This window comes from Bombina bombina, chromosome 4, assembly GCF_027579735.1.
Source record: "Bombina bombina isolate aBomBom1 chromosome 4, aBomBom1.pri, whole genome shotgun sequence".
In the NCBI taxonomy this organism is placed as follows: domain Eukaryota; kingdom Metazoa; phylum Chordata; class Amphibia; order Anura; family Bombinatoridae; genus Bombina; species Bombina bombina.
This window is the reverse complement of record NC_069502.1, coordinates 1,164,690,749-1,164,717,619: the sequence shown is the minus strand read 5'-3', so window position 1 is coordinate 1,164,717,619 and position 26,871 is coordinate 1,164,690,749. Positions and strand designations below refer to the sequence as shown.

Below are 26,871 nucleotides of genomic sequence, written 5' to 3'. Positions count from 1 at the left end.
TCACGAAAGCTGCTTCACCCGAAATAAAAACATCAAACTTGTAAAATTTTGAAAAAGTATGTAAGGAGGACCAGGAAAGCCGCCTTACAATTCTTATCCATGGAGGCCTTGTTCTTAAAAGCCCAAGAGGAAGCCACTGCTCTAATGGAATGAGCCATAATCCTCTCAGGAGGACGATGTCCCACTGTCTCGTAAGCTAAGCAGATGACACTCCTTAACCAAAAAGATAGGGAAGTCAAAGTAGCCCTCTGCCCCTTATGCTACCCCGAATAGACAACAAACAAAGAGGAAGATTGTCTAAACTCTTTAGTAGCCTGAATATAGAACTTCATGGTGCAAACCACATCCAAATTGTGAAGTACGCGATTCTTCGATGAAGAAGGATTAGGACACAAGGAAGGAACCACAATCTCCTGATTGATGTTGCGATCTGACACAACCTTAGGAAGAAAACCTAATTTAGTGTGTAAAACTGCCTTATCTGCATGAAAAATCAGATAAGGGGGCTCACATTGCAAAGCAGAGATCTCAGAAACTCTGCGTGCAGAGGCAATGGCCAATAAAAATAGAACCTTCTAAGATAACAATTTAATGTCAACAGAATGCAGAGACTCAAATGGAACCTGCTGCAAAACACAAAGAACAAGATTTAGGCTCCAAGGAGGAGCCCCAGATCTAAACACAGGTTTGATCCTAATCGCAGCCTTAACAAAGGACTGCACGTCTGGAAGCTCAGCCGGTCTCTTGTGCAATAAAACCGACAGGGCCAAAATCTGTCCCCTCAGGAAACTAGCAGAAAGGCCCTTCTCCAGCCCATCCTAGAGAGAGAAGAGAAGATTCTGTGCCAGGAAAAAACACGCTCTTCACACCAGAATAAGTAGGTCCTCCATACCTTGTGGTAGATATGCAGAGTAACTGGTTTACTAGCTTGAATAAGAGTATCAATGACACTCTCAGAGAAACTTCTCTTGGCTAAGACTAAGCGTTCAATCTCCATGCAGTCAGCCTCAGAGAATCTAGCTTTTGGTGAACAAATGGACCTTGTATCAGCAGGTCTCTGTGACAAGGTAACTTCCACGGAAGAGATGAGTACATCCCTACTAGATCCGCAAACCACGTCCTTCGCGGCAATGATGGAGCAATCAAGATTACTGATACCCGCTCCTGCTTGATGCAGGCCACCACTCGAGGAAGAAGAGGTAATGAAGGAAAAATATATATGAGTTTGAACCTCCAGGGCACTGCTAGTGCATCTATTAGATCTGCTTGTGGATCTCTTGACCTCAACCCATATCTGGATAGCTTGGTATTGAGACAGGATGCCATGAGATCTATCTGCAAACACCTCGGGATGGAGACACCATTTTCCTGGAAGGATAGCCTGCTGAGAAAATCCGCCTCCCAGTTGTCCACACCCGGAATGTGGATTGCTGACAGCGAACAGCTGTGGGCCTCCGCCCACTACAGAATCTGAGATACTTCCTTCATCGCCAAGGAACTTCTCGTTCCCCCCTGATGGTTGATGTAACCCAGAAGTGGCCAAGCCTTCAAGGCCTTGAAGATTGCCCGTAGTTCCAAAATATTGATCGGGAGGGAGGACTCCTCCTGAGTCCACAACCCCTGTGCCTTCCTGGCACCCCAAACAGCTCCCCATCCGGATAGGCTTGCGTCCATAGTCACAATCTCCCTGGATGGTCTTAAGAAGCATGTCCCTCGGGACAAATGATCTGGACAGAGCCACCAAGAGAGCGAATCTCTCGACCGGCTGTCTAATACAATCTGTTGAGACAGATCTGAATGATCGCCGTTCCACTGCCTCAGCATGCACAGTTGTAAAGGTCTGAGACGGAACCTGGCAAAAGGAATGATGTCCATGCAGGACACCATGAGATCAATCACCTCCATACACTGAGCCACAGAGGGACTTAAGGAGGTCCGGAGGGCAAGACATGCCGAAGTTAGCTTGCAATGTCTCTGGTCTGTTAGAAAATATGTTCCAGCCAAAAACACACAGTCTATCAGCCCAGGAAAAAATCACACAAAGCAGCATGTAAATAATTAATACACTGATTAATTAACCCCAACTGTTCAATAAACCCCTTCAGAGGATATTAACCCTGGATCCTATCAAGGAATAAAGGAGCCACATGTAAACTATCTTACCTCCAGGATCCATGCTGTGGAACAGAACACAGCCTCTCTTGTGTGACAGTCTTATAGCAGCACTCCTGACATGGACTTGAGGGAAAGAAAGTAGGCAGTGAAACTCATTAACACTGATTTATTAGGAGCTGTTAGCAGTACTCTGGATGGTTTCGCAGAAAAACTTTCCCTGCATCTCCAGACTCTTAACTTTCATCAATACTCTCACTTAGAGGTTGACATGACTTCTTAAAACTCCAGGCCTATCTCAAAGGACAGATACCCTTTTTCGGGACTCTGTGAATCTTCTGACACTTCTCTGGCACCTCCTAACGTGACAAAAGGCAAAGAATGACTGGGGTAATGAGGAAGTGGGAGGGATATTTAAGCCTTTGGCTAGGGTGTTTTTGCCTCCTACTGGTGGCCAGTTGTTGTATTTCCCAACTGTAAGGAATGAAGCTGTGGATTCTCCCTATCTTACGAAGGAAATGTATTTCATGTTTCAAATAAAGCATACAATTTTAAACAACTTTGCACTTTACTTCTATTACCAACTTTGCTTCATTCTCTTGATATCCTTTGTTTAAAGAGCAGAAATGCATTATTGATCCTGAGCCGAACACATCAGGTGAGCCAATAACAAGTGGCATATATGTGCAGTCACCAATCAGCAGCTAGATCCCATTAGTGCATTGTTGCTCCTGAGCCTTCCCAGATTAGCTTTTTAACAAAGGGTTCAAAGAGAATTAAGTAAAATAGATAATAGAAGTAAATGTCAAAAGTTGTTATTTTGACTTTCACAGTAGAGGGATTTTCAATCTTTCATGTGCCAATATAGTTGTATATTTAGTTTTCTGTAAATAAATACACTAGTTCTAAAAATGCTGTGAGCTCATTTGTTCCCTTATGGTTGACCTTATTATTTTCTATGCATTGACAGGTCCTGGCGGTGTGCCTGGCTTTAGTTAAGTAAAACAAAATATTTCCACATTGCTCTGAGACTCTGAGTAAAGAATGCACGTTTAATTTGAATTATAAGCCGTAACAGACAGGGTAAGAAAATGCTCAATTATAGGCTATTTAAAGAAGGATTTTAAATACAGTAGTAAGGAAAGAATGCAATAAAATGTATGTTGAGGCTAGAAAACCCCCTCACAGCAAGGACATTTCTCTTACTGGAAACTCTTAAAGGGACATGATAACCATATGCTATATTACTTGAAAGTGATGAAGTATAACTAAAAAGCTGACAAGAAAATATCACTTGAACATCTCTATGTAAAAAAGGAAGACATTTTTACCTCAAAATTTCATCATCTCACAGACGCCTAGATTACATCCAATACACACTGAAAACAGCAACTTCTGGAGTAAGTGCTCGTGAAAACTGGGAATCTGCCTATTCCCCCAATTCACATACAGCAGCAACAAATGTCCACATCACTTATGGATTCTTATAATCTTTATTCCAAAACCATAGAAAAAGCGACGTTTCGAGTCAGCAGACTCTTATTCATCATGATGACTCGAAACGTCGCTTTTTCTATGGTTTTGGAATAATGATTATAAGAATCCATAAGTGCTGTGGACATTTGTTGCTGCTAGACGCCTAGATTACGAGTTTTGCGCTAAACAGTGTGCAAAACTAACGCCAAAAAAGTTGCGTTATTTCACTCTCCATAGCGCTGCCATTACGAGTTACTGAAAAGCCTCCTTGTACTGTGCGTTATAGTGCGTTAAGCTCCATACTGCACAAAATCCACGGGCTGATTTGATGTGCTCGTGCACGCTTTGCCCCATTGACCTCAATGGGGAGAGAGTGTTAGAAAAAAACCTGAAGTACGGAATGAAAAATCTCCGTAACGCAACCCTATTGATGTCTAAGGGGGAAAAAAGTTACGTTTAAACCTAACACCCTAACATAAACCCCAAGTCGAAACACTCCTAATCCGCCGCCCCGACATCACCGAGACCTAAATAAAGTTAGCCCCTAATCCGCCGCTCCCGACATCGCGACACTAATAAAATTTATTAACCCCTAAACCGCTGCTACCTAACATCGCCAGCCACCACTAAATAAAATGATTAACCCCTAAACCTCTGGCCTCCCATATCACCACTACTAAATAAACCTATTAACCCCTAAACCGCCAGCCCCCCCCCCCCACATCGCAAAACACTAAATTAAACTATTAACCCCTAAACCTAACACATTCCTAACTTTAAATTAAAATTACAATATAACTATCTTAAAATAAATAAAAACTTACCTGTGAAATAAAAAAAATCCTAAATTTAAACTATAAATTAACCTAACATAACTATTCTAATAAAATAAAAAAACTACCAATTAAAAAATCCAAATTACAAATTTAAAAAAAAACTAACGCTACAAAAAAATTCAAAAACTCGATTACAAAAAATAATAAACAAAATTATCTATACTATAATCGCATTTGTAACGCGCCCGTCGCCAGTTGCGCACGCATCCTCAAAGGAATGTTGGCTGCGCGAGGCAGCCAAAAGAATGTTGGTTGCGCGCAGCAGCCGAAAGAATTCACCTGGATGCAGCGAAGGGAAACGGAGCATTAAAAAAAAAAAAAAAAAAAACTAACCGCCCGCAATAAGTATTAACAAAATAAAAGCCTAACCGCAAGCAATAAGTATTAAAAAATAAAACTAACCCCCCCGTAAGAAGTATTAAGAAGAAAAAAAAAATAACTGCCCGTACGAAGTATTAGGAAGAAAATAAACTACATAATAAAATTATTAACCCCTAAATCCACCAACCCCAATATCGCAAACTACCTAATACATTTATTAACCCCTAAACCGCCATAATCACACATTAAATAATTTATTAACCCCTAAACCGCCATCCACCACCAACGCAATTAACTTAAATAACATATTAACCCCTAATCTGCCAACCCCCCACAACACATTAAACCTAATTTCAGTAGGATGAGAGCTACTGATATCCTATTGGCTGATTTGAACAATTAATAAGAAGATTCCGCACTAAAAAAAATGACGTTTTTGTGTGGGATTTTCATAGCGCCGGTATTACAGCTTCCTATTAATGTTTTAAGTCTTCTTTTTGCATAACAGGAAATAATAAAACATGTTTTTTATTAGTCGAGTATGCTTGACGTAGTTTCTTTCAACCCTTTCCACTGACAAGAGCTTCTGCAAGGGAATTTTTTAGTTTGTACGCCAAGCAAGAAGCTGAAAGTAAATTTCAGGCCTCTTGAGCCATCAATAAATTTATTATTTTTTTGGCAAAAATGTGTATATTAGATTCTCTCTGTTGATTCTCTATTTTACTTTAAATCTGAAATATGTTTCATTAAACACCATTTGTTATTGTTTTATTACTCCATAATTGTTGTTGCTGTAATGTACATAGCAGGTGTGACAAGTAATAGAGACAGAACTATATTCAATGCTGAATAATTTGTATTTCTTATATTACCTCTTCTTTTGGGTATTAGGCTTTACATGTTAAAGAAGTCATTTGTAAGGGACGTAAAATACAGCCTTTTTGTTGCTTTTTTAAAAAAAGAGGAGGAAGTAGTAATATTATATGGGAAACTTACTAAAAACACTGTAGCTATATAGTCCATTTAGAAACTGACTACCGTTTATTCTGCAAGTTCTGATTATAGATTGCACATGACAAGAGTTTGTGTGATCATATTTAGCTTTCGTCCACTTTAAACTGATGTTTTCTTACTCAACCAGCAAGCGCGTAAACCAGCTGTTTCAGTGTTGGCAGATTTAAATATTATAAATGTTACTGTAATCTTTTAAATGTAGAGAACTTTATTTATAATTTGTTGTGTACATGAACATATAGATGTGTATTTAGAATAAATATGTATTTTTATTTTGCTAGCAAAAAAGCGTTGGCCGGTTTCCTGGGGGCAGCATCTCTGAACATCAGCAAGAGATCACCAAATTCAAGGCTGACCTGGAAAAGAAAAGTGTCTTCTATGAGGAGGAGATTTCTAAACGAGAGACTCTGCATGCAAATGAGATTAAGAACCTAAAGAAGGAGTTACGAGATGCAGAAAGTCAGCAGCTGACCCTCAAGAAAGAGATCCTGATTCTGAAGGACAAGCTGGAGAAAACGCGCAGAGAAAGGCAAGTACATAACCTTCGTTTTGTTTGTCCAGTTTTTCTTTTAGTGCCCCCTTAAATGCGAAGTGTGATTACCTCATTATGGATATCACTAAATGAAGGGGAAGCAATGGGGTATAAAATATTATAAATTATTAATAGATTTTTATTGTAAATGGTATATTTCTACACAACCCCCTGTAATATACTGAACCAAACACCGTATGGCAACTGTGTTGGATTCAATCCCATGCATTAATGGTTTAATATTACCTTTAAGAATGCCCTTTTAATGTAATTTTGACATCATATCATAGATATTAAACTGGACGTTTTGACACCTTTGAGATGTTGCAAGGTTCAGCCAACTTATGCATCAGAGCTATACAAATCCTTGCCAACATCAAAAAGTCCAGCACACAATAATTCTTGTATTGTATATTCAGAACAAAAGTTACTAGATGTAATATCATAAGCCAAATACCGTTGTATCTACATTTATTATTGTTTGAGGCTTGTCCTCATCCCAGTGGGTACAACTCTTAGCCTTTTACCACAATGTTGCTGAGTACGTTCAGCATCTCCAGGCTACTAATGAAGATTAGGCCAAAATGTTGATGAAATATAAATAATATAAATAAGTGAAAGGGAAGAAGTTCATATAGTACTGTGTATTTGGAATGTAATATTTCTTCATCCTTTCATTATATTGTTGGTAGTTTGCTATTAACCCTTTGAGTGCTAAGCACTTTCCCACCTGGGTGCTATAATGTTTTAATTTTTTTAAATTTTTTTTAATTTTTTTGAACAAAATTGTTTTAAGTTTTTAAAAAAAAAAAATTCAGACCCCCAAGACTTACACTGTTGAAGGGTTAGGCGATTACCTTTCCAATGGTGGGTCTTGTGGGTCTGTAGCTGCTTAGATGGCTGAGATACAGGCTTCTAAGCAGTATGCCCCCTGCTCCTATACTTAACATTGTTAAGTATAAATAAAGTTGCACGGTGACGTCATCACGTTATTACGCGTGACATCACCACACAAAACGGGAAGCCCCGGCGATGCTTGTCACTCTACAGGCACAATCGCCGAGGTAGGAGCGGGTGGAAGCCCCCAGATCTCCCTCAAGGTGGGAGAGTGCTCATGACGGCTCTGAGCCGTCATTAGCATCAGAGTGAGAAACTCTGTGATGGCTCAGAGCCATCACTAGCACTCAAAGGGTTAAAGGACCACTCAATGCAGTAGAATTGTATAATTAACAAGTGCATAGTAAAAAGACAATGCAATAACATCTGCTCTGAATTTCAAATAAGCAGTAGATTTTTTTTCTGACAAATTTACCCCCCCATTTTCCAGCTCCCTGTATCATGTGACAGACATCAGCCAATCACAGACTAGTATACATATACCCTGTAAGCTTGTGCACATGCTCAGTAGGAGCTTGTTCCCCAGGAAGCGTGAATATATAAACACTGCAAAATTTGATAATGGAAGTAAATTGGAAAGTGTCTTAAAACTGCTGCTCTATCTGAATTGTAAAAGTTTAATTTGACTTGAGTGTCCCTTTAATTGTTTGCTATTACAGTTGTATAACTTATCCTTTGCTTTGTGCGTGTGTGATTTGCTTGAATGTGAGTGTGGTGTGTTTGTATTTAAATAGCATTAGACTGGTTGCACAATGAGTTGCTAAGTGTTTGGAGCTGTAGAATGTGACGTTATGGAGCAGCTATGTTATAAACATAGAGGGCTGTAGAGCTAGCAGTGTGTGTGTTGAAAGTCAGTAGCAGACCTATTCAACAGAGGGCCCTGGTGCAAAAAAAATGTTTGGGCCCTCCCCCAAGGTATCTCAGTAGTAAAGCAATAGTAATAATATGCATGCTGCTCTCTATAATGAGAATAGAAAGACAGATCTGCAACTTGCACCAATCAAAGTCTCCCCTGAATCAGGATTTTCACACATTCTGCACACGCCTATGTATAAGCTGGCTGTTATGGGGCCCCTCCAGCACTTGGGCCCTGGTGCCACTGCACCTGCTGTACCAATGGTAGTTCCGCCCCTGTTGAAAGTCATAGACAAGGGCAGATATAATCCTACTGATACTGATCTGTCGCCAATAATGACTGTGTTGTGTCTGTATGTTTTACTGTAGTTCATGCACCCAACGCATTGTAAGAATCATTCAATCCAAAATGTAATTTGCTAGAAAATGTTTAATTAGTCCTATAAAAAACAAAAAAACTATATAATGTACTTTTATTATGTGGTTTGTCTTCTTTTTCTTTCATTTAAAGGGACATACAAGTGAAAATTAAACTTGTTATGATTCAGATAGAGCGTGCAAATAAAAAAAAGGTTCCAGTTGAGATTTATTATAGAATATACCTTGTTCTTTTGGTATCCTTTCCCTGATAGCATACTGAGTAGTGTGCATGTGTCTTCAGCACTTGGTGTTCACAATCCTTTAGAAAAACTGTTCTAATAATTTATCTACAGAAATCCCCATAGACTTTAAAGAACCAGTACACTTTCTTCCAATAGCGCGCTGTTATTTGCTGCTGCAGGGCAGCGGTGCTGGCACATTCTGACAGGCTTGTGCTGCCGGTGGCTAGCACTGGCTCCCCCATAGTGCTGGCCATGCTAAGGCCTCCTGTCAACTTGTCAGTCACAGCCTACAGGAGCTTGGGGAGCTGATTGCTCACAGTTACAAGTGTCAAAACTCCTGTTGGTCGGGGCTTCTATCTTGTACACTGTATACCTAGGGGAAAAAATGCAACAATAAAAAATATAAAAATGCCAAATGGAGAGAACTAAAAGTCCTGAACAAATCCAAATGCTGAAGGCTGATCTGTAGTAGAGAATCAAGAGTAATTTGGATCCGGAGACCAAAGGAAACAAGAAATACAACCAGAAGTCTGCTACTAGGGCAAAGCTTGTAAATGGAAATGTGCTCACCGTATGTCAGGCTGTTATGTCGAATGGGGGTCTGTCTACGTGTTTCGGCCTGGAGGGGCCTTTATCAAGACTATAGCGTGTGTATCTTTGAAGTATTGAAAGACTAGTTTAGCCTATTAGAACCAAGGGGAGGTGACAAATTTTGCCGCCCTCAGAAATATGGGTTTGTGAGGTTTTGACCAATGAGTAAGTATAGAATAATGGTGGCCATTTATAATATAGGCAAGGTTATATTTTTAGTAGTTCTTTGGTGTGGTTTAAAATAATATATAGATCCAAGGTTGTGGCAGCCATCTTTAAATGAGGTCATAGTGGCCATCTTTGAAATGGGCAAAGTGACATTAGTGTGAGCAGTTTACTGAAATACATGGCTGAGAGCAAAGTGTTGGCGGCCATTTTTAAATGAGGTAATTGCGGCCATCTTTAAAATAACAATTTTGAAGTTCACTGTCCGTTTACTGTTTATGAGGCTCATTTGCACATTACAAATGAATTTCTGTACTTCCTTTCTTGATGACTCCCCAATTTCTTCTCGCTCTACTACGAGACAGCTGATGTGCGCATGCTTGTGCATATTACAAGCTTTGCACCTAGGTAGCCCTCCGTGATAGGACTTGAATATTGAGTATCACGAAGGGCATGGAAATCATTAAATATTTAAGGTAAACTTACTAACTAAAGGAAAAAAAAAGGAAAAAAAACACATTTACATTACTGTAATAAAATCTTTTGGTTTTACTGTTCCTTTAAAGTGAATTTCTGTTAAAAATCACCAATTAGCATTTCTAAAGGATTGTGATTGACATCTATATGCATAACATTGTTACGATCATGGTTGCAAACACTGTTGCCATATATCGCTTACGACAGAGGCATACATTTTCTTGAGCATACCTGAGTATGCTGTCATGGAAAGGAACTAAGTTTCAACAAAAGATAGCTAGAGAATGACACCAATTTGATTATAGCAAAATAGACAATTCAGAACCCTGACCCTACAACATTCTACTCAGTGATCGCTTGATCAGTTCAGGAGCTAATTTTCCTAACTGGCCACTGCAGAAGGAGATAGGATAAACATAATCAACAGTTTTTTAAAGGGTTTATATCTGGATTGCAAAAAAATGCAAGATCTACTACAACATGACAGTTTTAAATGTATTTTCTATATGTAGATCTTTTGTAATGCAGTGTTTAAATGCTGATATACTATGCAGATATATAATTATAGAAGAAATGTTTCCCTGCCTAACTACCCTAATTTACCCAGAGAGAGATCCAATCAGGTGCCCAGCTTATAAATCCTAAAAAGGACAAAGAGAAGCGTCACTTGTAAGTGCTGTGTGTGTCAAGTCCTCAGAAGAGAGCTTTCTTTTATTTTAACAAGAGAGATTTATGTCTAAACAAAACTTAGTGCGTGATGTATTTTCTTGGAAGTGACGTCTGTGGCTTTGAACTCCAAACAGTTCTGTTGACAAAAAGTCCTGCACCATAACCCAGCATACCAGCGGAGACGGCACTTTAGCCAGAGAAGCAGTGCAGACATGGCACTGGCAGTGAAAGGGTTCTCGTGGCTATAAGCCGGATTACTCATCATATACATAGCAATATAAGCATGGCAAAGCTCTAGGGCTGACATGTAAAATATAATAGGACCTTTATTCTGTTGTAACAGGGTCCATAGGAGAGTTACTTTTTCTATGGATCCTGTTACAAGAGAATAAAGGTCTTTTTAATCTTGGAGGCTGCAATCTGTCTTTGTATGGTTTATTGGTGAGACTTGGCAGTCTGTGATTCTGTGCCTCAGTATTGCAAGTGTGCTGCTTTCCATTTTTTGTGTCATTGAAACCCTTCACCTGGCTTGTCATTACAGCTTGCTCTTGTGCAGGGCTGGCTCAAGATATTGCACTGCTTGGGTCTGAGAATGAAATGCTGCCCCCTGTAGTACTGATTAGTATATCAACCTACTAGCATGAAACCAATGCTTATGCACAACAGAAGTGCTGCCCCTTGTCAAGTGCTGCCTGAGTCAACTGGACCCACTTGGCCCTATGGTTGAGCCGGCCCTGCTCTTGTGATAAACTGAGATCTCTTTGGTTCACAGACTTTTTATTACTATAAAACACGCTTGATATACTTTTGAAATGCAAATGGATCCCTTTATTTATTTGTTTTGTTTCTGTAAAACCTCAAAGGAAATATTGCAAATTACAATTGATTGCTTTACATTGCTGTTGTGAGGTTTGCTAAGAGTGTGCAAATCACAATATAGTGTATGTTTACCTCTGTGACCAACTGCTCACACCTACTAGATTTTTAACCCCTTAACCCAAAATTACATATATATACGTCATGCGGTACTTTGCTTATTATACCGCATGATGTATATATACGTCAGAGCTGCTGGAGTTACTGAGCTCCAGACATCTGAAGGCAGATGCCTAATTGCTACAGACAGTGTGTGTCACCGTCAGTAACGATTATCTGCTGGTGCCAGCGGGAGGTGTGGAAGGGACACCGGGATGTTACTCTTAGCTAAAGGGATAAAGCTCGGAAATTGAAGTATAAAAGGGAACTGCAAGTGGTATCTTGCTTTTAATACCATGAAAACATTTTTTGCCATAAACTTGTGTTTTCAGTATTGGTAATTAAAACCTAAATGTACATGAATGCATTATAATTTTGTACAAACGCGCTTCTAGCAAATGTTTTCACTGTATCAGTAACCACATTTACTGTATTCCACAAGCATTGAAAAGCCCCACCTACTTGTATTGTGTTTGTAGTAACAGAAACTGCTGACATTTTGCAAGCCCCTCTCCTTTTGAGTCTGGGCACACAAAACATATGTTGCATGGAACCATTGTGCTCATGAGAGCGCGCTTCCATAGGCTCCAATGGAAGCCTCGTTCTCATGCCATCAGACACGGCATGAGAACTAGTCCTGCGAAAGGAGTAAGTCGCCAGCAATGGGCAGCAAATTGGAAATATATATGTATATAAATATATTTACTGGGAACACACAGTTCCCATAGACCACAATATAAAGACACTTTTCAGTGCCGTTTTTTTTCTAACACCCCACAGCCACCAACTGTAGCCCCCCAAAAAGCACTACACACCATATTTTGGGGGCAATTGGGGCACATTAAAAAATTTGAGAGCTAATTGCTACCGCAAGCTCACGTAGCAATAACTAGCCATTTGTAATGGCTGGTTATTTATTGTGCGCCTACAAGCGGTCGAATTTGCCCGTTTTCAGGTGTGGGATAAATTGGAGCTCCACTTGTAATGTGGCCATTAAAGTGAAAGAAGTCAATCCTAGCGTTGCTGAAAATTCCTTTATTTGTGCAGAACACTGTTTTGCTAAGAGACGACGTTTCCACCTCTTAGCAAATAGCATGCTGTTAATCCGGCGCCACAGGGCAACAAGCCGGATTTCCTGCACAGGCAGCTATTGGCTAAGAGGGGAAAACGTCACCTCTCAAGCAAAACAGCGTTCTGCCGTGGGCTGCCTGAACAGCTCAGTGCGGCAACGCTTGAAACAAATAAAGGAGCTTTCAGCAAGAAGTATTTTATACTTCACGAATGAAAGTCCCCTTTATTTTCAATGGTCAATCCTAGCATTTCACAAACGCTAGGACTGACTTTCACTTTAACCATTTTAAGTACCTTTGTCACAAATTAAAATTGTACAGGTTTTCTTTGTTTTCACTAAGTTCACTAGTGTTAACAATGGAACAAATTACTTGTAGGCATAAATTGACTATGTGTTATGTGTAATGGAACTCAAACTACTAGACGTAAGGATGGATATTATACATTTTAAGTGCATCCCATGGCCTTACAACCTCTAGGTAGCTCCTGCACACTGACATTATTCCATATCCACTGTGGTGCATTTTCACTACTCCTTCAGCTACATGCATGACTAAGCACCTATGTGAACCTGCTGAAGCACTATTTGTGTACCCATTTGCTAGTTTTTACTTGCTTCATACAATACAGATGTTTTAAACAGTGCTATAATATTGGTACCTGTTTAGTTAATAAACATTTCTTCCTCTCTCCTTAGCCAAAGTGAACGAGAAGAGTTTGAAGCAGAGTTCAAACAGAAATTTGACCGTGAAAGAGTCTTGTTAACAGAAGAAAACAAGAAGCTCTCAAATGAACTTGACAAGGTATGAGCTTGGTTTCTTGTTGTTTTGTTCTATTTATGTTATCCATCTACAGAACCAGATCTATAGAACCAAAGCACAGGCCTTTAAACAGAGTGTAATTCAGACATAACAATGAACACTTACGTTGTTTTATTCCTATGCTAAATGCTCAGCTACCAAAAAGAAATCTCAATCGGTGACGATGTGTTAATACTACTAGATAAATGTCTATATAGCACATTTCCACTGCAAATGAGATTTGAGTGACAGATGTACAGAGCAGAGGTTTGATATATAACGATGAAGCAGAATTGTTAATCATACAGGCGGTGAAGCACAAATCTATACAAAGGCTTTTATTAAGAGTAAATTTAGGTAGGCTGATAGAAGCTCAGGAGTGTGCACGTGTCTTTAGCAGTCTGTGGCAGCAGTGTTTGTATCTATGTATAACCTTGCTATAAGCAATGTCTATAAACAATGTAGCAAACACTGCTGCCAGATTGCTAGAGACACGTGCACGCTCCTGATCTCACCTAGCATTATTCTTTTTTAAAGGATACCAAGAGTCAAGAGAACTAAACAAAATTGGTTCACTCCCTGTACCTCCAGCTGAGCAATTTTGTCTAACTTATTAATCCAATTTCTAGTAAAATATAGGTAAAAAGGGAATGTGTGTAAAAAGAAATGGTTTAATGAAACAGAAGATTTTATTATACACTAGAATGCCTGTTTGATCAACATGAAATTGCTAGTTAATGTCTATACTAAAATGTTGCAACTGTATTGGGAAAATTACAGATCAGTGTATAAAATCTAAAGCGGAAATACAATGCGAGGTCAATTACTGTAATTAAACTCAATGAGCCATAAGTGGTTATGTGTGCAGCTTTACTTCACAACTAAATAACAACAAATTGTTATAATTATGGTCTGCAGAATCTGACAAAATGACATTTAGCAGAGCAATGACAAGGGCGGATAGCTACGCTAGTGAAAGGCAGCTTCTTCATAGGTCTAGAGACTCACAACGATAACCAATTGGGGTTGGCAGAGGATCAAACTATTAATAGGATTTGCTGCACTGTTAGATAAAATGCACAATAGGAACCTTCCCCATATGTACTGCCGGCACCTAATAAATCCAGTCGTACCCATGTGTGTGCTTATTTGTGACACCAGCAAAAAGTGTTCAATTTGTTCTTTATTATTTGAACCTTTTTAAAGGGACATGAAACCCCCCCAAAAATATATACTGATTGTCATTGGCTCACCCATGTGTTTAGTTAGCAACCAGTAGTGCATTGCTGCTCCTTCATCAAATTATACCAAGAGAATGAAGCAAATTTTATAATAGAAATAAACTGGAAAGTTGTTTAAAATTGTATGTTCTACCTAAATCATGAAATAATTTTTTTGGGTTTCATGTCCCTTTAATTTAATTTAAATACACACTCTAAAGGTTGTTGTTAGTTTCGGCCAATGAATATAATACTATTATAACTTCTGCTATGTTATTTTTAAATTATGAAATGCATAAAAAAGTGTGTGTGTGTGTATATATATATATATATATGGGCATATGTTGACGGTTTCCCATTTTTAATTTTCTGGTCATTAAAGGGATATGGAACCCATTTTTTCCACAATACAGATAGCTGCTGATTGGTGGCTGCACATATATGCTTTTTGTCATTGACTCACCCTATGTATTCAGCTAGCTACCAGTACTGCATTTTTTCTTGAACAAAATATACCAAGAGAAATTAATTAGAAATTTGTTTAAAATGTATGCTCTCTTTGATTCAAGAAAAAATGTTTCATATCCCTTTAATGCAATAGGTTTGCTCTGTCTGAAAGGTTTGGTTTTATGGCCAGAGAGAGTATGATATGTGACTTGTACTATTGTTATGGTTTCTTCTCATATAGTAAACCAGTCTAAAGTGGGTGGGAGATATTACATCATTTTCAAGGTTTCAAAGGGGAAAGATTCCTAAAACTGCAGGATGTGTCAGATTACAGGACTTTAAATTAGCCACAATACTGGTTTAACCCCTTAATGACCGGACCATTTTTAAATTTTCTTACCCTTAATGACAATGGCTATTTTAAAATTTCTGCAGTGTTTGTGTTTAGCTGTGATTTTCCTCTTACTCATTTACTGTACCCACACATATTATATACCGTTTTTCTCACCATTAAATGGACTTTCTAAATATACCATTATTTCCATCATATCTTATAATTTACTGTAAAAAAAAATACAAAATATGAGGAAAAAATGGAAAAAAAACACACTTTTTCTAACTTTGACCCCCAAAATCTTTTACACATCTACAACCACCAAAAAACACCCATGCTAAATAGTTTCTAAATTTTGTCCTGAGTTTAGAAATACCCAATGTTTACATGTTCTTTTTTTTTTTTGCAAGTTATAGGGCCATAAATACAAGTAGCACTTTGCTATTTCCAAACCCCTTTTTTTCAAAATTAGCGCTAGTTACATTAGAACACTGATATCTTTTAGGAATCTCTGAATATCCCTTGACATGTATATATTTTTTTTAGTAGACATCCCAAAGTATTGATCTAGGCCCATTTTGGTATATTTCATGCCACCATTTCACCGCCAAATGCGATCAAATAAAAAAAAACTGTTAAATTTTTCACAATTTTAGGTTTCTCACTGAAATTATTTACAAACAGCTTGTGTAATTATGGCACAAATGGTTGTAAATGTTTCTCTGGGATCCCCTTTGTTCAGAAATAGCAGACATATATGGCTTTGGCGTTGCTTTTTGGTAATAATAAGGCCGTTAAATGCTGCTGCGCACCACACTTGTAATATGCCCAGCAGTTAAGGGGTTAATTAGGTAGCTTGTAGGGTTAATTTTTAGCTTTAGTGTAGAGATCAGCCTCCCACCTGACACATCCCACCCCCCTGACCTCCCTCAAACAGCTCTCTTCCCTCCCCCACCGCACAATTGTCACCGCCATCTTAAGTACTGGCAGAAAGTCTGCCAGTACTGAAATAAAAATCATTTTTTATTTTTTTTATTTATTTTTTCATACTGTCTGCAGTCTGCATCCCCCCTTACCCCACAACCTCCCTGATCCCCCCATACATCTTTCTAACCCTCCCCCTCTACCTATTTGCCGCCATCTTGGGTACTGGCAGCTGTCTGCCAGTACCCAATTTGCCCCCAAAAATAGTTTTTTTTTTTACTTTTTAGATGAAAAATATGTTTTCTGTAGTGTAGCTGGGCCCCCCTTAATAATCTACATCCCTCCCCCTCCCAGATCCCTTACTACTCAAAGAAGATCCCCAGGACCCCAGGCATCTGCATTAATTATATATTTTTTTTCTATTTCTTCCGGTCATATTTTGCGTGCACGCACACGTGCGCGCACCCGCCCCCGCTCCCCCCCCCCCGCCGCAACCGCCGATATTGCAGGAACTACTCAAGACTGATACCGATCGGGAGCATATACTTAACGGTCCTCCCAGAAGCTGCTCCCACCCACAATATTGAGGCATCACTACAATCCCTTGTAAGCAGCTGATCGCTTCCAGCGCTTCTAACAACAGAGGACGTACCAGGTACATCAATTGTCATTAAGGGAATGTTGTTCCATGACGTACCTGGTAAGTCCTCTGTCATTAAGGGGTTAATATGATAAATCCACTCTGCTGGAGTTGTTACCTTGCAACTTATGGGTCTAATTATTTTAACCAGACCTCTTAGATGAAATATACTGTAAAAATGAAACGCGTTTGCTTATTTAAAAGCAACATTTGAAATTAAAGCTCTGCAGACAGCTCTACCTGTGCTATATTAAAAATGATCTAAATAATGCAGCGGTGCTGAATATGGTGTCAAAATAACAGGTGATACATGTGCGCATACCATGTCAGTTTCCTCATTATTGCAAGTGGGTAACATCTGAAATGCAGGTGTGTGCTCACAGCTAGTCTGGTATCTTTGTATAGCATTTGTATTTTTTGTTTTTATGGCTGATCATAAACTGAAGGCTGTGGGAAATGGAAGTTTTATATTGGGAGAGACGAGTAGTCTTAAATATTTCTGGAAAGTGTCATCCTACATCCAAGTGACAAGAAGATATGAAACATGAAGGAAATCATTAAAAGTATAAATTATATATAAATATGTTGGTAATCATGTTTACTAAGCAGAATATTATTTCCCCTACCTAGTTCATGTTTCCTTAAATTCTTGAATCCTGAGGACCGGCATAGTATAACCCAGTTCTAGATTATTATTATTATCCTTATAGTTATCCTTTCTGTTTTTAATGGACAATATTGTGCTTGCAGCTTACAACAATGTTTGAGAAACTGAGCGTAAATAACCGGCAGCTGGAGGATGAAATGAGGGATTTGGCAGACAAGAAGGAGTCTGTGGCACATTGGGAGGCGCAGATCACCGAAATCATCCAATGGTTTGTATCAACATGATCTTTTTTTTTCTCTCCAAATCTTTATTAGACAAAATTTGCATTACAAATACATTAGTCCATCTGTTTTTCAAAACAACAAAACTGTGTTATGCTGCATGAAAGAAACATTGGAATGTAAGACATATCTAATGTTAACAAAGTCCAAATTTAACCTAAAAACAGTAAATCTTTGAGTTCAGAGAGAGATAAAATGACAGAATAGAAAATAATTTAAAGGGATAGGAAAGTCAAAATTAAATTTGCATGGTTCAGATAGAGCATGCAATTTTAAGATACTTTTTAATTTACTTCTAATTTCAAATGTGCTTCGTTCTCTTGGTATTCCTTGTTGAAAAAGAATACGCACATATCCTACATTAATGGGAGCTAGCTGGTGATTGGTGCCTGCACACGTTTGTCTCTTGATTGGCTAAATAGATGTGTTCAACTAGCTGCCAGTACTGCAATGTTGTTCCTTCAGCAAAGGATAACAAGAGAATGAAGCAAATTTGACAATAGAAGTAATTTGGAAAGTTGTTTAAAATTGAATGTTCTATCAAATCATGATAGAAAATGTTGTGATTTCCTGTCCCTTTAATAAACTCTAACCTTACAAATTAGTTGCTACCACCTGCATCGTAAAAGTCATGAAGCACAAATTAATTTATTTGCATTGGATGGACTTTCTCCAGCCTATGAGGCCTATTTATCAAGTGTCTGTCGGACCTGATCCGACAGTGCAGATCAGGTCCGCCAGACCTCGCTGAATGCGGAGAGCAATACGCTCTCTGTATTCATCATTGCACCAGCAGCTCTTGTGAGCTGCTGGTGCAACGCCGCCCCCTGCAGACTCGCGGCCAAATTGGCCGCCAGCAGGGAGGTGTCAATCAACCCGATCGTACTCGATTAGGTTGAATTGTGGCGATTCCTGTCCGGTTGCTCAGAGCAGGCAGACAGGGTTATGAAGCAGCAGTCTTTAGACCGCTTCTTCATAACTGCTGTTTCTGGCGAGTCTGAAGACTCGCCAGAAACACGGGCCCACAAGCTCCGTTCGGAGCTTGATAAATGGGCCTCTAAATATGTTGTGGGTTTGAAATACAGCAAAAAAAATAAATAATTCCAATTCTTTTTCTTTAACTTTTTTTTTTATGATCTTTGTATCACCCAGTTTTATAGCCAGTTCAGTTTTCTCCTCTTTCTTGTCAGTATACATTTGATGGTGAGATTTCTTTCTGTTCAGTGATGTTACTGCTGTTTTTGGTAGCATCATAAAACCACATGGCAATGTAATTACATCTACAGGGACATGGTATTCAGAAATATTAGCACACATATCAAAGAGCAGCATTTAAACATGAAAATATGTTTGCCTGACAAAATGGAAACAATATTTCAATTTAAAGGGACACTAAATCCAATTTTTTTCTTTAATGATTCAGATAGAGCATGCAGTTGTTAGAAACTTTCTAATTTACTCCTACTATTATTATTATTATTATTTTTATTTATTTTTTTGGTATCTTTATTTGAAAAAAGCAGGAATGTAGAGCTTAGGAGCCGGCCCATTTTAGGTTCAGCACCCTGAATAGTGCTTGCTTATTGGTGGCTACATTTAGCCACCAATAAGCAAGCATAAACCAGGTTCTAAACCAAAAATGGGCAGGCTCCTAAGCTTTATATTTCTGCTTTTTAAATAAAGATAGCAAGAGAACAAGAAAAAGTGATAATAGGAGTAAATTAGAAAGTTGCTTAAAAGGGACACTCAGGTTTTATTAAATGTTCATGATTCAGATACAGCATGTAATTTTAAACATATTTCCAATTTACTTCCATTAAAAAAAATGTGCACAGTCTTTTATATTTACACTTTTTGAGTCACCAGCTCCTACTGAGCATGTGCAAGAACTCACAGACTATACGTATATGCATTTGTGATTAGCTGATGGCTGTCACATGATACAGGGGGAGTGGAAATATACATAACTTTGTGTTAGAAAACAATCTACTATTTATTTGAAATTCAGAGTAAGTGCTATTGTATTGTCTTGTTATCTTGCATTTGTTGATTATGCAAATCTACTGTGTTTACTGGTCCTTAAAATTACCTGCTCTATCTGAATCATTAAAGAAAAAATGTGGGTTTAGTGTCCCTGTAAGCTGAAACTAATACAACTAGTAATCAGTATCATCTGTATGCTTTCTACTGATGCTTATTTGATAATAAGTACAACTCCCACAGTTCTTTTGGTGACGAAGGAAAACCCTTGAAGCCTACAAAGAATTCATTGGTTTATAAGGGACAGGAATGTGCAAAAAATCCCCAGAAAACCCTACTTTAAAGGAACAGTAAACACATCCTGCTATTGTGTAAAAATTATGTTTTGTCCCCAGAGAAGCCAAAAAGTAAAATCTGTAACCTAGGTTTTTGAAATGTTGCAAATTGCCTAAACAGCATTACAGGGATTATCTATGGTTAAAGGGACACAATCTTCCACCAGGATTACCTCTAGGTAAAGGGACACAGTCTTTCCTCCAGGATTATCTCTTGTTTAAGGGACACAGTCTTCCCCCAGTATTATCTCTAGTTAAAGGGACATAGTCTTTCCCCCAGAATTATCTCTAGTTAAAGAGTCTTCCCCAAGGATTATCTCGAGTTAAAGGGACACAGTCTTCCCCAAGGATTATCTCTAGTTAAAGGGACACAGTCTTTCTCCCAGAATTATCTCTATTTAAAGAGAGTGGACACAGTCTTCCCCAAGGATTACCTTTAGTTGAAGGGACACAGTCTTCCTCCAGGATTACCTCTAGTTAAAGGGACACAATTGTCCTCCAGGTTTATCTCTAGTTAAAGGGACACAGTCTTCCCTCGGGATTATCTCTAGTTAAAGGGACACAGTCTTTCCCCTGGATTACCTCTAGTTATAGGGACACAGTCTTTCCCCAAGGATTATCTCTAGTTAAAGGGACATAGTCTTCCCCCCAGGATTATCTCTAGTTAAAGGGACAGAGTCTTTCCCCCAGGATTATCTCTAGTTAAAGAGACACAGTCTTCCCCAAGGATTACCTCTTGTTAAAGGGACACAGTCTTCCTCCAGGATTACCTCTAGTTAAAGGGACACAATCTTCCTCAAGGCTTATCTCTAGTTACAGGGGCAAAGTCTTCCCACAAGATCATCTCAAGATAACTGGACATATTCTTCACCCAGGATCAACTTTGGGTAAAGGGACAACAGGAATGTGCCCTGTCATAAGTCTAATCAGAGATTGTCTTGTCATTGGCCCTCTTTCCTTAACTGTTTAATTGTATGTAATAAAAAATATAGTAAATTAACTTTCATTATTTATTTTGCCCCCTTTTGTGTAATTTAAGTCTGAAAAGTGTGGGCTTTCCAGTTCTAAGAATTAGAAATGATTATGGCAAGCTTCCTAGCCCTGCTATATATTTGTTCCTAACTGTCCTCAGCAGAGATAAGATACGGAAACAGCAAAACAATGGATATTTTTGGAATTTTAGCAAATGCAAAATAGAAACATAGTAAATGGAATTTGAAAAACAGTTTCAGCAAACAAGGTGTTAATGCATTTAAAAACAATTACACTCACTTACGCCTATATTTAGAGTTTGGCGTTAGCCGTCAAAACCAGCGTTAGGGGCTCCTAACGCTGGTTTTGGGCTACCGCTGGTATTTAGAGTCAGTCAGGAAAGGGTCTAACGCTCACTTTGCAGCCGCGACTTTTCCATACCGCAGATCCCCCTACGCCATTTGCGTATCCTATCTTTTCAATGGGATCTTTCTAACGCCGGTATTTAGAGTCTTGGCTGAAGTGAGCGTTAGAAATCTAACGACAAAACTCCAGCCGCAGCAAAAAGCCAGGAGTTAAGAGCTTTCTGGGCTAACGCCAGTTCATAAAGCTCTTAACTACTGTGATCTAAAGTACACTAACACCCATAAACTACCTATGTACCTCTAAACCGAGGCCCCCCCACATCGCCGCCACTCTAATAAAAAATTTTAACCCCTAATCTGCCGACCGCACACCGCTGCAACCTACGTTATCCCTATGTACCCCTAATCTGCTGCCCCTAACACCGCCGACCCCTATATTATATTTATTAACCCCTAATCTGCCGCCCCCAACGTCGCCGCCACCTACCTACACTTATTAACCCCTAATCTGCTGACCAGACCTCACCTCTGCTATAATAAAGTTATTAACCCCTAATCCGCCTCACTCCCGCCTCAATAACCCTATAATAAATAGTATTAACCCCTAATCTGCCCTCCCTAACATCGCCGACACCTAACTTAAAGTATTAACCCCTAATCTGCCGACCGGACCTCACCGCTACTCTATTAAATTTATTAACCCCTAAAGCTAAGTCTAACCCTAACACTAACACCCCCCTAAGTTAAATATAATTTTTATCTAACGAAATAAATGAACTCTTATTAAATAAATTATTCCTATTTAAAGCTAAATACTTACCTGTAAAATAAACCCTAATATAGCTACAATATAAAGTATAATTATATTGTAGCTATTTTAGGATTAATATTTATTTTACAGGCAACTTTGTATTTATTTTAACCAGGTACAATAGCTATTAAATAGTTAAGAACCAGATATTGAAAAATCAGGAAACAAGTGCCAAAAGTGATTAGATATCAACAATCATCAAACCACAGTGTCATCATACTTCTAAAAATGGTTCAAGTAAAAATAGTGTATACGGTCCACCTAAGGAAAAAAATAAAACAAATATGTATAGAATGTCCTATAAGTTTTGACAATAATGAAATAAGGCTTACCAGTGCTGGTCTACGCGTTTCGGCCCGTGTTGGCCTTTATCAAGACTCTAAACTGAGTCTTGATAAAGGCCTAGCACGGGCCGAAACACGTAGATAAGCACTGGTAAGCCTTATTTCATTATTGTCAAAACTTATAGGACATTCTACACCATATTTGTTTTATTTTTTCCTTAGGTGGACCGTATGCACTATTTTTACTTGAACCATTTTTAGAAGTATGATGACACTGTGGTTTGATGATTGTTGATATCTAATCACTTTTGGCACTTGTTTCCTGATTTTTCAATATCTGACTAAATTTTTCACGTTTTTTCACACCATCTTTCACTTATTTTGGATTGGAATATTTTTTTGGATTTTGAACTTTATTAATATTATTGGATTTTATCACAACTCAGTCGACTTCACCACCTTTAACCTTTTGGACTTCATTATGGATTTTTGACACAACTATTTTTATTTATTTATTTGTTGTTGTATGCATTGCTACCATTGTTTTTATATCACCCATTTGTTTTTATATCACTTATCTGTTACCATCCATTTGCACAATCTTTTATTGACCATTATCATTCATCTGGTTTTATACCATCCATTTGTATAATTTTTTAGTGAACTTTATCATTCACCCATGGATCCATGAAGTTATTTTTTATTGTAATCTGATATTTTATGTATTGTTTTTATGTGAATTCTCTTCTGATTAAATTAGATTTCTCTTGTTAAGTGTAGTCAGTCCACGGGTCATCCATTACCTATGGGATTATATCTCCTCCCCAACAGGAAGCCGCAAGAGGACCACCCAAGCAGAGCCGCCACACAGCTCCCCCCCTCACATGTCACATCCAGTCATTCTCTTGCAACCTAACTAAAGATAGGTCGTTGTGAGAGGTCTGTGGTGTTTTTAAACTTAGTTTATTTCTTCAATCAAAAGTTTGTTATTTTAAATGGCACCGGAGTGTGCTGTTTGTTTCTCAGGCAGCATTAGAAGAAGAATCTGCCTGCGTTTTCTATGATCTTAGCAGACGTAACTAAGATCCACTGGCTGTTCTCGCACATTCTGAGGAGTGAGGTAACTTCAGAAAAAGGAAATAGCATGCAGGGCCCCCCTGCAAACGAGGTATGTGCAGTAAATTATTTTTCTAAGCAATGGAATTGACTGAGAAAATACTGCTGATACCAATGTAATGTAAGTTCAGCCTTAAATGCAGTGGTAGCGACTGGTATTAGGCTGATGAGTGTGTGTACACTGAAGTATTTCTCCTGTTAAGTGTGGTCAGTCCACGGGTCATCATTACTTCTGGGATATTAACTCCTCCCCAACAGGAAGTGCAAGAGGATCACCCAGCAGAGCTGCTATATAGCTCCTCCCCTCTACGTCACACCCAGTCATTCTCTTGCACCCAACTAATAGATAGGATGTGTGAGAGGACTGTGGTGATTATACTTAGTTTTATATCTTCAATCAAAAGTTTGTTATTTTAAAAAACAGCACATGAGTGTGTTGTTCCTTCTCAGGTAGAATTTGAAGAAGAATCTACCTGAGTTTTTGTATGATTTTAGCCGGCGTAGTTAAGATCATTGTGCTGTTCTCGGCCATCTGAGGAGTGAGGTAAACTTCAGATCAGGGGACAGCGGGCAGGTTCTCCTGCAAAGAGGTATGTAGCAGCATATTATTTTCTGAGGAATGGAATTGACTGAGAAAATACTGCCAATACCTATATAATGTAAGTTCAGCCTTAAATGCAGTAGTAGCAACTGGTATCAGGCTGTCATGTATGTATATTTACACTTCAGTATTCTGGGGAATGGCTCTTCACTGGGATAATACTGTATGCATAAAACTTTAGCCTAACTTGCAGTGAGAACGACTAGCAGCAGGCTTTCTAATGACACTTCATTTATTTGATGTTAAACGTTTTGCTGGCATGTTAAATCGTTTAATTATCTGAGGTACTGGGTGAAAAATTGTTTTGGGGCACTGTTTTTTTCCACTTGGCGGTCGTTTTATTTAATTTAAGACAGTTTACTGATCTCCCTCACTGTTGTGTGTGAGGGGGAGGGGCCTATTTTGGCGCTTTTGCTACGCATCAGAAATTCAGTCACAAGTCTGTTTTCTTCCCTGTATGATCCGGATCGTCTCTACAGAGCTCAAGGGTCTTCAAAAATTATTTTAAGGGAGGTAATCACTCACAGCAGACCTGTGAGATTGTGCTTTGACTGTGATAAAAAACGTTTATATTCTGTACATTTTTTCTGCTATTTAAGGGTTAGTTATCCATTGCTAATGGGGGCAATCCTTTGCTAAAATTGTATTTTTACCGGAAAGAATTTGATTTTATAGTTTCTCCGGTTTATTGTTACTCAACTGTCATAACTTTTTTTCTGTGCTTCTTAAAGGCACTGTACGTTTTTCATATTATTTTTAAATTGAGTTGAAAAGTATTTCCAAGTTTGCTAGTTTAATTGCTAGTGTGTTAAACATGTCTGACTCAGAGGAATATCTCTGTGCTATATGTGCTAAAGCCAAAGTGGAGCCCAATAGAAATTTATGTACTAATTGCATTGATGCTACTTTAAATAAAAGTCAATCTGTACAAATTGAACATCATTCACCAAACAACGAGGGGAGAGTTATGCCGACTAACTTGCCTCACGTGTCAGTACCTGCATCTCCCGCTCGGGAGGTGCGTGATATTGTAACGCAGAGTACTTCAGGGCGGCCATTACAAATCACATTGCAGGACATGGCTAATGTTATGACTGAAGTTTTGTCTAAATTACCAGAACTTAGAGGTAAGCGTGATCACTCTGGGGTGAGAACAGAGGGCGCTGATAATAATAGGGCCATGTCAGATACTGCGTCACAGTATGCAGAACATGAGGACGGAGAGCTTCAATCTGCAGGTGACGGTTCTGATCCCAATAGAGTGGATTCAGACATTTCTAATTTTAAGTTTAAGCTTGAAAACCTCCGTGTACTGCTAGGGGAGGTATTAGCGGCTCTGAATGATTGTAACACCGTTGCAATCCCAGAGAAATTATGTAGGCTGGATAGATACTATGCGGTACCGGCGAGTACTGACGTATTTCCTATACCTAAGAGGCTTACAGAGATAATTACTAAGGAGTGGGATAGGCCCGGTGTACCCTTTTCCCCCCCTCCTGTATTTAGAAAAATGTTTCCAATAGACGCCACCACACGGGACTTATGGCAGACGGTCCCTAAGGTGGAGGGAGCGGTTTCTACTCTGGCTAAGCGTACCACTATCCCGGTGGAGGATAGCTGTGCCTTTTCAGATCCAATGGATAAAAAATTAGAGGGTTACCTTAAGAAAATGTTTATTCAACAAGGTTTTATATTGCAACCCCTTGCATGTATTGCGTCTGTCTCGGCCGCGGCCGCTTTTTGGTCCGAGTCCCTGGAAGAGACTCTTGACTCAATTACTATAGATGAGATTTCAAACAAGCTTAAAACACTTAAGCTAGCTAATTCATTTGTTTCAGATGCCGTAGTACATTTAACTAAACTTACGGCCAAGAATTCCGGATTCGCCATTCAGGCACGCAGAGCACTGTGGCTAAAATCCTGGTCAGCTGACGTTACTTCTAAATCTAAATTACTTAACATACCTTTCAAAGGGCAGACCTTATTCGGGCCCGGTTTGAAAGAAATTATCGCTGACATTACAGGAGGTAAAGGCCATGCCCTACCTCAAGACAGAGCCAAACCTAGGGCTAGACAGTCTAATTTTCGTTCCTTTCGTAATTTCAAGGCAGGAGCAGCATCAACTTCCTCTGCACCAAAACAGGAAGGAGCTGTTGCTCGCTACAGACAAGGCTGGAGACCTAACCAGTCCTGGAACAAGGGCAAGCAGGCCAGAAAACCTGCTGCTGCCCCTAAGACAGCATGAATTGAGGGCCCCCGATCCGGGAACGGATCTAGTGGGGGGCAGACTTTCTCTCTTCGCCCAGGCTTGGGCAAGAGATGTCCAGGATCCCTGGGCGTTAGAGATCATATCTCAGGGATATCTTCTGGACTTCAAATCCTCTCCCCCAAAAGGGAGATTTCATCTGTCAAGGTTGTCAACAAACCAAATAAAGAAAGAGGCGTTTCTACGCTGTGTACAAGATCTTTTACTAATGGGAGTGATCCATCCGGTTCCGCGGTCGGAACACGGACAGGGGTTTTACTCAAATCTGTTTGTGGTTCCCAAGAAAGAGGGAACC

The 26,871-nt window shown here is 39.0% G+C and overlaps 1 protein-coding gene across 1 annotated transcript in view; it reads left to right on the top strand.

Moving 5' to 3' along the window:
- The window catches only part of CDC42BPA (CDC42 binding protein kinase alpha), a 643,466-nt gene that overhangs the window by 465,789 nt on the left and 150,806 nt on the right, over positions 1-26,871 (top strand). Inside the window, exons 15-17 of the mRNA XM_053712628.1 lie at positions 6,041-6,288; positions 13,291-13,396; positions 17,709-17,833. Coding sequence (XP_053568603.1) covers positions 6,041-6,288; positions 13,291-13,396; positions 17,709-17,833 — 479 coding nt within the window. The remainder of the gene's footprint in view (positions 1-6,040; positions 6,289-13,290; positions 13,397-17,708; positions 17,834-26,871) is intronic.